The 12124-nt window shown below is 39.2% G+C and overlaps 1 protein-coding gene across 3 annotated transcripts in view; it reads right to left on the bottom strand.

The window, feature by feature from the left end:
* The window catches only part of LOC101484065 (E3 ubiquitin-protein ligase SH3RF3), a 115779-nt gene that overhangs the window by 38841 nt on the left and 64814 nt on the right, over nt 1-12124 (bottom strand). For all 3 annotated transcript variants that reach the window (XM_004555544.4, XM_004555545.5, XM_004555543.4), the window contains exons 2-3: nt 6930-7205; nt 2871-2966 (exon numbers count right to left, since the gene is read on the bottom strand). In XM_004555544.4, the coding sequence (XP_004555601.1) occupies nt 2871-2966; nt 6930-7205 (372 nt within the window). The remainder of the gene's footprint in view (nt 1-2870; nt 2967-6929; nt 7206-12124) is intronic.

The following is a 12124-nucleotide window of genomic DNA, read 5'->3' on the forward strand; positions in this document are numbered from 1 at the left end:
TCAAAATTAATGTTAATACCTGGTCTGAACAGGGCCACAGATCGGCAGAGGCTCCAGCTGGGTCCTCCTTATTGGCTTTTAAATGATGACACACACATGCGCGTGCGCACGCACACACATCAAGCACTCACACGTCTGCTCGCACGTCGTCAACATGCCCCTGCACCCCCACTGTGTGAGAGTGATGGAGAGGGCTAAATTATTGATGCATCTCGATCTAATAGGAACCCCTGTGCGTGTGGGTGCGTGTGTGTGTGTGTGTGTATCCCAACACGACTCAGCCTATGGCTTAATCACCATCACCTAAGAGAGTCCTTTTCTAGAGTTGTTAGCTAATTTCAAGGACATTGTGTGTGTGAGATTGTGTGGCCAAGAGTACAAGCATGAGTAGGCTGCAAACCCAGACATAGAGAAAAAATGAAAAATTATTCAGAGAGCAGTATGATTAAAGTTTAGAGAAAAAACACACCACTGATTTCATATACACATGTATATGGATCCTGATTGTAACACATGTGCTGTGTTGTACTACTAAGTGTTTTATATAATATGTGCTTTATTCAGCAAGAAAAAGCAATATAATGTATAAAAGCAGCATATAGGATGACTCCATCCTACAGCGACTTGCCTCTAATCTGTGCATTAAAAATCTGCTTTGACTTTATAAAGAAGACAATGCAGCTACTACACTGCAGCTGAACTCCTGGCACTCCCGCTGTTTTGAAAATCACACACACAAAAGCTCTTTGTAGTGTGGGTGAATCTCCTGTCATTTCTGAAGACTTCATCATTTGTTTTGGACAGGTCATGCGAGAATCAGCGTTTTTACAAATTTGTGGTGTCGTAGAGATAAAAAATTGCAAACACACTTGCTTCGGAACTGTTATTTTAATCCAAACCAGAGTTCTGAATCCTTTTTAATTTTACAGCACAAAGGCCCACAAAGGCATTGGACATGTCATGCAATACCATGCTGAAAAAGACGGATAAACAACAGAGCGATGCTTTTAAGTTTCTTTGAATTTAGTACACTGAATGAATGGTTATTAATACAGAAAGAGAGAAAACAGAAGTCCTTGTTTGTGCCCCCAACTGATTTGTACCTAACATAACAGAAACTCTAGGTACGCTTCACACAGGAACATCGAGGTACCTTTGACTTAGTCTACATTTTGGATTCTCTGGTTCGCTCTCGCTTTTTATCACTTAAGTTCCACTGTGTCACACTGTGTAGATTGTCATCCATGCCTTCATTTAATCACATCTGGATTACTGTTTACTTGTCTAAGCAAGGCTTCCTTTGAACGTCTTCAAGTTGTTCCAACGCCGCTGCAAGCCTTCTGACTAAGTCTTCTGACTAAGTCTTCTAAATACTCACATATCACACTGTTGCTAAATCAGTTGCTCTGGCTCCCCATCAACTTCAGACTTCACTTTAAGTGAAAATGACTTGACTTTTATAGCTCTGCGTGGACAAACACTGCCATACAACAGTGAACTTTTACATCCATACATCCCCAGCAGGTCCCTGAGGTCATGTGATCAGGACCTGCTGGCTATACAGCGTACGTGACTGTGAAATAAAGGAGACAGAGCTTATGCAACAGTGGCGCCACCGAACTCTGGAACGCTCTCGCTCTGAGTCTGAGATCTGTGGACTTGGTGATCTCTTTTAAAAGGCAGCTAAAAACTCTGCCTGTTTTTCAGCTTTGTTTTTGGCTAACACTTTAGTCTTAGGTTTTTATTATTGTTGTTGGAAAGCACTTATTCATCTTGAAAGGTGCTATATCAATAAAATTTTACTAACTTGTTTAAAAAAAGACATTAAGTAGAAATGAATGGATGTTTTCAGAAAGTACTTGGATTTCTTTAAACTTTGGTGGTTTTTACGCAAATATTTTAATTGTCTGGCCCAGTAAGTCTCTTGTGGTCGAGCTAAAATAAGGCCGACTGCCTTGCCTGAGAGGAAAGGGTCACTGCAAATCAATACAAAGCTGTGGTGGCGCAGCCCCTCACTAAGACACTTAAATTTGTCACCCGTCTGAAAGTGGTCAAGCCTTAACATCCTGATATGGAAGCATAATGTGGAATCTCAATGCGGAAACAGCATGATTAATGGAGAATAATGAACACACAATATGCCTCCTTTCAGAGTGAAATCCCAGCGTTAATTAATATTAATGCTGGAGGCTTTACAACATTTCATTAATCAGCCAAGAACATGTAGCCATCTCCTCTCACATCCTAACTTTAGAGTGAGCACACACTCCGTGTGTCCCTGCTCTCTGCACTTATGGTAGTGAGGTTATTAAAACCAAAGAAAATAAATAATAGATTACTCATTACCACTGGCAGTGAATTTCGACAAGAGATATGCTTTCACTAAGTACAGAGAACAAAGTGCAGCTGTGCTAAAGAAGAATAGAGTTAATGACTACAGTAGTAGCAGTACCTTTGGTAAAATTTATAACTGAATCGGAATGCAATTTAGTTGAAACCTACTTGGTATCAAGAAACAATAATTTAGTAAAGGTGAACATATTCAGCTTTTTTACTGGCGACTATACTGATTTATCCTCCGCTCGCTAACAAATCTGAACCAGTCAACTTCTTTCTTTAACATGGAAAGCTTCTACTTGTCAGTTTTCGGCACATTCCACAGTAGAAACAGCGTTTTATCACTCTTTCAGTGGACACATGCAAAACTAACTTTTGAAGCCTTCATCAAGTGTTTGATAAAAGGAGATCGCATTTTCTTCCTCTTCTCTTAAAAGTAGCAATGTGGCAATGACAATAGATGTGACAGTGGATGTTTTGCTACAGCATCATCGACACTTCTGCAGTGGGTTTGTGTTTGTATGCCATTTTACCTCCACATAAAGAATTGGGAAGATGCCAATCTTGTCTCCCAGCATGCCTTCTGCCCAGTTCTCATCTACTCGCCTGATTACTGTCAGCACCTCATCCTGGGGAGAGAGGAAATGAGTGAAGCTACAAACACACTCAAGTATACACCGTATACCACACTTCCAGAACAATAGACATTTAACTACTTTTGATATGCTGCAGAAAAAACAAAGTTTATTTGTTCTGCCTTTGCATATAAAGCGTTTATGCATAATGACGTGACTTTTTTTAAAACATGGGCTGCTTATGAAAGCATGATCAAATTATTCCAAGTGATGCCTTGCTACCTTGTTGAGGTCCCTGAAAATATATTTAATAAATGGCAAATCAACATTTTTCAAGGCTGTTTATGTTTATGTTGGAACGGCAACTCAGGACTGATACAATTCCAGCACGACACACTGGCATCCTTGCAAGCCACTGCATATTAACTACAAACTGTAACCCTTTTCAGTGACTGCAAGCAGGCTACTGAATTCAAATTACTTGAGCTGCTCCCATTTCAAATGTAAAATGCGAGCTAAAAATGAGCTAAATATGACACTCTGCAGAAATATTTAAAATGACTGCCTTAGGGCAAAGTTAAGGTGAATACTGATGCATCTGTTTTTCCTTTTTTTCTACATCTGCGTGCCCAACCCAAACCAACTTTACATCGATCAACAATCGTGTATATAACAACAAAAACCAACAATTTGATGTCAGTTTACATACTGGTTACCAGTAAATATGTACCTTTGTGTACACTTCCATCTCTACATTGTGCATATGATATAATATCATATGTAATATAATAAATATATGATGTTTTTCCCTCTGCTTCTCCTCTCCTCACATAAAGGTCTTGGTTAGACCATTATGGGATGGCAGTGATAATGCCAGCAAATGACTCTGTATTAGTCATACTGAGTAATTACCTCTCACACTGAGAAAACAATATCACACACACTGGTTCTGCATGACAACACGCATACAGAACTCCACGGGGGCACGTGTCTCTGTGTGAATTATGGTCTTGCATGATTTTTAGTTGTTAACCTGTTGATTAGTTTAACCCTAAAAATCAAAATAATGTGATGCCCCAGCATTATCTGTTCTCCTGGATGCAGAGAGCGGTGTGTCGGAAACAACGTGTGTACACTTTACATTACCGTGATAGGTCTTAAGACGCCCACACTAGACTGAACATTACACTGTAATTTAATAAACTATCTTGTTCTCTTGCTGCAGACACATTTAGAGTGCAAAGACAGAGTGGAGGTGTCGAGCCTTCAGTCCTAGCACAAATGAGGCCTGTGTAACAGCGGGAAAAAAATGATAAGCTCAGAGGAACACAACTTTACGGAGAATACAAATTACTGTTTACACCAAGCCCGACCTGAACGTGCACTGCTCAAGGACTGAGTGCCTTCTCTCATTTCCATCCTATTCAAAGTATAATTTGAGTGATATTTTTGACATCGGCTACTCAGATTATCTACCTCTTATATGATAAAGGTCATTAAGATCAGTAAGACTGACACAGAAAATGTACCCACGCTTGTACAATTTAATTCCCAAAATACAGAAAGCTGCGGACAGCAAGTCCCGAGGATAGTTAATGCCAGTTCTACGTGTATTTGAGCTTAACGGTATTATAAGATAGAGACATCATTACTGGCAGCAACATGATACCCAACCAATTAACAATCTGCTTGGCCACAAAGAGCAGAAATACACGTTTTTTTTCTTGCACTTCCAGTTCACACTTCCTGTCTTTTGTAAAAGCACCATTTTTTTCCTGCACTCATGATGACGCACAACCACAAGCGCATTAGAAGTACTGGAGAGTAGAATGTAATAGACATTTTGACACTCCAATCACAGATCCACGAGCAAAAAAGAGCCCATGCTACACAGCTGGTTAGGATCCAGGCACTGTTGGGAGTAATGCCTTACAGAGCAACACGTTATTGTAATCAGGTTAGAGTTTTCAGTACAATAGTAGTGTACCATGTTACCGTAGTAAATTTGGCAATTATATTACAGTCTTAATTACAGTTGAAACCAAGCACACCATTGTTTTTCTTGTGACATTACCAATACGTTTGATGAGTCACATGGCCCTCTTCCTATTGAAAAAACAAAAGTTGTATCCAAGATGGCCGACTTCTAAATGGCCACCATCGTCACCACCCATCTTGAGGAGTTTTCCCCCTCACATATACTAATCTGCCACAAACAGGACTTTAATATCACCAACCATTCCCATTTTATTACGGTGTATCCATATAAATGGCCCACCCTGTATAATACTGGACTTATTTTTCTACGAAGGTTTGAACTTTGAGAGAAAAGTGTGAAAATGTTCATGCCTGTCTGAGAAAAGTGTATAAAGTGTGTAGTGAGGGGTTTTACAGCCTTAAAACACATTGTAAAAAATAAAGCTGACTACTTCGCGGATTTCACCTATTGCGGGTTATTTTTAGAACGTAACTCCTGTGAAAAACGAGGGACCACTATACTATTATTTTATTGAAGAAAAGGAGCGTGTTTGTAAAGTGCAAACAACGCCCAGGACAGAAAATCCATTACCTTGCTAACCCAATTTCTGCACAGACAGCATGCTAACACAAAGCTAGCCAAGAACCCAGAGTGATGGTACAGCTAAGCTATGCTGAGCCCAGCAGCCAGAGCCTGAACTTCAACAGTCTCTTTGTAAAGGTTTTCTTTGCTTTGTGTTGTCAGCTTTTTGTTTAAATGTAAACACTAAAGAACAATCTTTTGTGTCCTCATTGGGACATAAAGCATTTGTGTTGGTGTGTAGAACTGTAGCCTGGAGTTTATACTGTTAGCTGGTAATTATGTAACAGTGAATTTCAGATAATTTTATGGGGTAATGAGAAAGTAATGTGACATCTACATTTTTACATATAAGAGAAAGTTAGGTAGGGTTATGTAGCAAAATTCCTGAAATAGCCCATCCCAATTTTGCAATGCAGACACAAAGCACATATCTGCTTCAATAGAAAGGCAATAGTGTCCTCCAGGTGGTTGTTCCTCTCTGGCCTTTGCTTTGGAAAATACTTTTAATATTAATTTCACATCAAACAAACCAAAACCCCACAATGGATTTTACTCCATGCAAATCCACATGAAAAAGAATAGATTAGACTCCACCAGTAAATAAATAGTGGTATTTTAGTGGAGTTTTTGAGTATAATCATGGTGTAAATGCTGTCTTGGCATTAAAACAGAAGAATATTATTTGAAGATGGGCATAGAGAGTATCAGTTGCCAGAACTTTCATTTCCCCCCCCCAAAAAAGAGTGAGTGTTAAAATTCAACTTCAGCCAAATCCTCGAGGAGACTGGTAATGATTGCAGTGCAGCAACTCCCCGCTACTTGTCTGCTGTCTCCATAGTAGAAAACCTCATAACAAACACAATACACAATCACTTACACTGATGAAAACATCAGCTGTAAAATAAAAAAAAAAGTGGTGTAAACTGTTAAAATGAGAGAGAACAAAGTAAAACATGAAACTGCAACTACAGTCGCTTTAAATACCAGCACCTTCAAGTAACACACTACCGCAAATAGTAATACTTATTCTGGTTTTCTGCTCAGACAGATCACATGACTTTATAACAGTAACAAAGGCATTCGTTTTCTAAGTCAAACAATTAGATTTCATGAACAGCACTGATCTTATCAGAGACAGCAGACTATTTTGTTATCTGTGGACTACACTGAGGAGAGCATGCACTTGTTTCTCTGTTTGAAGATGTTCCAGTTTACATTCTGTGAACCAATCTGTAGAGCAGGGTCTGAGCTAATAAATTATTAGTGCCCTACAAAGAACCAGCCTGGTTTAACACTACAGATAAGTGTTTTCTCCTGCTACAGTATTTATGCTGTTGTAAATTCTGAACACATCAGTCCTTCGGATCTTTTTACTGATTTAAGCATGCAGCCTTTTTTTAAATGTTATTCTGTGTCGGATATTAAAAAAGCATGTGTATACTATGAGTGTGTGCTACCTTGCTGAAGGCCAGACAGTCTTTATCCTGGTCCTTGTCTTTGACCTCAAAGTCATACAATGCTTTGCCCTGGGGTGGAGTTTGGCTCAGGGGACGCAGCAGCTGGATGTAACTAGCAGGCAAGAAACCATGACAACCATTGAGCTCGCCGTGGTACCAGTTGTCATCCACCTTGCGTCGCAGGATGATGATGTCACCTTTGGAAAACTGGAGGTCGCCCGGTTCCTTGCCCTCATAAGAATAGAGGGCTTTGCCGCAAGGTAGCGCTGGGATATTCTGTGAAGCATACACACAGAAGCACTTAATATCAGAAGAAATTTATAACGTTTTAGAAGGGCATCAATAAAAAGCATTAAGGAAAGGGGTGGATGGCATGTGCTATTCGGGTGCTTTTTCATGTTAAATACTACATTTTTGTGTCTCTTCAGGTTTTTAAAAACCCTTCCAATAAATCTTAGAAGATAAATTCTGTAATATACACTCTGAAATCATAACCTACATGATGAAGGGGTCAAAACAGAAGCTAAAAGGATTAGATTAGAGCACTTGGTTGCTGGTGTTTTGAAATGATTTGCATTTTTCTCTTATATTTCAATATGAAGAATGCTCTCCAGTACAGCAGGAGTTATTAATATAAAAGGTTCGACGGCAGGTGTTCTTTTGACATAAACATCTTACACAGAGCAGCTTTAAGAGCTTTTTTTACATCTCTACAGAAGACTAAAAGCATTTCTGTTTAAAATTAGTGCAACTGTGCTGAAATGTTAGGCGATAACTACACTTGGGGTTGACAGATTACAGGGTAATGCTTTTTTATTAAATTCTGTTAAGATGCAACAGAATTTCCCTTTGTGTCATGTCCGGAATAAATGGGCTTCAGGTCTGTTTGCTAATCACAAACAAGGTGGTGACCCCTGCAGCGATGAGTAAATGAAGTAAAAAAAAAAAACCCTGGAGGTAAACATGCTATAAACCAACTTAAAACACTGGCAAATCAAATATATTACAAACTACAGGCCCTGGAGACAAATTTGTAGAAATTGAGGATTGGATATGTGCTTGAAGGTTCATTTTATCCCCCCCCAGCAGTATGTGAGATATGACGGGTTATTAAAATGTTTGCAAGGTAATTGCTGCTCCCACCTTGGGCCAAACATAGTAATTTTCAAAATGCCAGAACGGCATGAAGCATGACTCCCGTGAGTTTCATCAAAATCAGGTCCTCGGTGTCTCACTTATCAAATGTCCAGGACAAACGCACCATTTATCCTCCACACATCAGATACATGAAGCAAACTTGAGTAAAATGATTAAAACGTCACACTGAACTCAATTTGTGTTAAAACTGCATTTAACTAGTGTGCTTTTGAAATCATTTAAAATAATGATTTGCTAGGCAGATACCCAGCATGCATAGGCCTATCACAGGTACACAAGACTGTAACTCTTGCCCTATGACAGCGGATATAGGTTTCAGACCTGCAGACTCTGCAGCCCTAAATTGGAAGTTAATGGATGGATGGATGGATACTGTATGAAATCCTTGGGGTATACATTCTGCTATATGTGCTGCTCTGTCTGCAGCACATGTAACAGAACATGAATCACAGCTAAGCAGATGGCGTCTTAATTGTAAGTTACTGACTAGCTCGTACAATAAATTGCTGGAAAGTTCATGAACAATTACCTCATCAATCCTGCCTTTTCAATATGACTCTGACATACATATATATTTGGGTTGTCAAAAAAAATGAAGACTCAGATAGTAATTGATTATAAAAAATTAATATTGGATTAGACACTCCTTTGCAACAGTATTGATATTGTTCACATTGAATTCAGGCAGGTACATAGCCCTCCCCTCACTAGCAGTTATAACAGATGATTTGTAAGGTCAGTAAAGCTCCTGTTTCGAGAATATTAATGTTTTTAACAGTTATATCATAAATGCGGATATGTTTGAGTCAGTCATTTCTTTTGGGAGCACCCCGACAGCCACAATAGCCTCTTGTTAGGTTATTACGGTAGTGGCGAGTGGCTGTGACTAATGATGAAAGGATAAAGTTAATGTGGGAGTCATTCAGCTAACATTATCGGTCCTGCCTGTCTGTCATTTTAAAACAGTCTTAGTTTACCAGGATAGCTTGATTATTTGTGTCCAATGAGACGTCAGAGAAGGAAAAGAGTATGGTGCAAGTCACTATTATTATTACTATTACTTGCTTTAGGTGAGTGTTGTTGTTGATGTTATTATTTGTATTTTTCTAAACTTTATTTAAAAATAATTTATATTTGTCTTCCTGTGGTGTATTGAAAAAGTATTGAGAATTGTGTTTGAAAGTTTGAAATTCTCCCAGTTAAGAATAAACATGAATAAATAAAAATTCAGCATAGGCATCATCCCAAAAGCTCCAGTAATGGTGGGACCTGCATGATAACACAGCACTGGCATATCTGAATAGCTACTGTAACATGCTATTTCTAACTTACAATAATAAAGACTTCTGTTTAGAGTGCTAATATAAGTAGCAGCCTTTTTTCCCTGTTAACATATTCTTCCCTTTACCTTAACTTCCACCCCTTATGCCTTAGAGAGGATTAGCTTAAATCCATACCCAGTTTTCTCTGCCACATTGAACCTAGGTTGATATGACAGGTGTGGGGGCATAAACACAAGATGTGCTCTGGATGCTCTTGCCAAATATTAGCTGTTCTCTTAATTATTTCTTTTTGTACTTGGAAATGTAAGCCACTCTGTTGAGCAAACCCATATACAATATGATAGCGACAATAGGATCTGACATTTTTCCATATCATTTTTAGCACAGTAGGAAAAACTATCTCTACACTGTAACACAATTACAATGCTGTTTCTTTATTTGGTGTTACATAATGCTGCCTATTGAAAGGATCATCATCTGGTGAGATATTATGACAGTTTTCTAGTATGCTCTAGGATAATATCATGTCTGTAGATAATAGAATGAAGACATTTTCATAGAGACAATACCCCTTAACCAGCTAATTATAAGTCCTCAGTCGCACAGGCCTTGAGACAGATTAGCAAGCATCTGGCAAGTGAGAAAAATAATGTATTCCCCTGACCTGTTGCTAGTGGTTGCTGGAGATTGCTGGTTGATGCTAGGTGAAATTAGTTGCATAGAGGGTGCTGCAGCACAACCTCCTTGCAATTGCTTTAGTAATTGTCACGCTCATTCATAGTTTGCATTAAAGCCACAACTTGTCTGCACTCACTATTTTATTTTGAAACTTGAAAAGGTGTAACACAAACCAGAAACTTTGATTTCAAGGTAAAAGTTGTACCTTACTGCTGCAATCGTCACATTTCACAAGGCACAACTTTTACTTTGAAGGCCTCTGTTTCCAGTTTGCGCCGCACCAATCACATTTTCACGACCTCTTGGTGAATAGTTTGCAAGCGTTTGCAGCCAAGTTGGCATCTGCCATGCAAACTACGGGCAGCCACGGTAACCAGCTAGCGACGAAAACAATCCCAAGAAGTTTTTTGGTGCAGCACCATAGGCCTCTTTGCTACCGATTTCACACTAGTGATTTCCGGCAGCCTCAGAAACCACTCAGCAACTGGTCATGGAATACGTACTTTTCCCTAGCTCAGTGACCAGCTGATGGCAAGGGTTCACTGACCAGTCTGTAGGTCAATGGGGTTCTACCTGTTTATTTCAGAGTGACTTTTAGCAATCTCCAGCAACCACTCGCAACTGATCGCGCAACACACTTTTTTCTCTCACAACCAGCTTGTGTGCTCAAAAAATCATAAATTTTCTCTGACTGTGTGTGACCCTTTAGCAAATAACTGTGGGTTGAAGGTGAGCCACTGTTGGAGAAGTTATTTAACCTGCCTACGTGGCATGCTATAGGGGAAATCTTGACAGCAATAGCAACAGCAAGTAAGGGGGAAAGGCTAATATAGTCTAGATTCAGCAAGTGAGATAAAACTGTCATTTCCATATAACCAGTGATACATAGATATGCATCATCGCAGTACACCTATATTTACTTTCTCCAACACCACACACACACACACACACACACACATAAACAAACACTGCAGCGTTCAGCAGACACTTAATAAACCGAACATGTTCTTGGAGGCAAGCGGTCCTGAAAGGGAGTTTATCTTAAAGAAGATCCAGGTAAACAAACAGCACTGTGTAACAGAAGAGACAATGCATGAGAGTGAAAACTTATTTTCTTCACAGAGAAGCTGTTTACAATAACACAAACACACGTACACACACTGACATTTTATACACTCACATATAGATAGATTCTCCCCAGACAGAGCACTGAAGAGAACAGCCTGAGGCTCCCCTGCCTGACTGTTTTGAGATCAGTGATGACGCAATAAGAGGAAACACACACACAGACACACGCAAACAACTAGAAAGTAAAATAAAATATTAATGCTGCTTTAACTATTACTACTGCTATTTCTCTCTTCTACTGTAACACATTTAATACAGCTTGTGTTTCACTACTATACAAAACAACACTTGATCAAAGAAGACCTTCCACTAAACATATTCTCCTCCTCTCCTTAGTGCCAGACCTGCCGGCACAGATGTTGGGCAGAAAAGTGTGGATTGAGGTTAGGTGTGTTTAAAACAGGGGTGTGAAACATAAGACCCGGGGGCCAGAATTGGCCCGGCAAACATTACCTTTCGGACCACTGGACCGCTTTAGAAAAAGTGAAAGAGGGCATAAAGTTTGCACATTTAAATGCATTTTAATAAGTTTTACAGTTTTTTCCTGCTGATAAAGACCTCCCCCATGGCAATTTATACCATACCCAAATAATCACGTAAAGGACAAACAGTTAAATGACTATCAGTGATCAAAATGTCTGTTTTTTATAATGGGTCCACAGTAAAAAGAACAGAATTTTCTGTGAAATATCAGAAAATGTCTGTTTTACAATTACAGCTCAGTCTGTGCAATGAGCTACCAGAAACGTTTCTGCAATTTCAGGCATTTCTTTATCGTGTAAAAAAATTGAGATGTATTGTTGAAATTGCACATTTTTACTTATATTTAGACATCTCGGGGATTAAATGTGTAGCTGAACTGTTTCCACTGAAAGAAAGAGGAGTTTCACTGGTCCAGCCCACTTAAGATCAAAATGAGCTGTTGTGTGGACCATGTTGTAAAATGAG

Source organism: Maylandia zebra, linkage group LG16 (genome assembly GCF_041146795.1).
Source record: "Maylandia zebra isolate NMK-2024a linkage group LG16, Mzebra_GT3a, whole genome shotgun sequence".
In the NCBI taxonomy this organism is placed as follows: domain Eukaryota; kingdom Metazoa; phylum Chordata; class Actinopteri; order Cichliformes; family Cichlidae; genus Maylandia; species Maylandia zebra.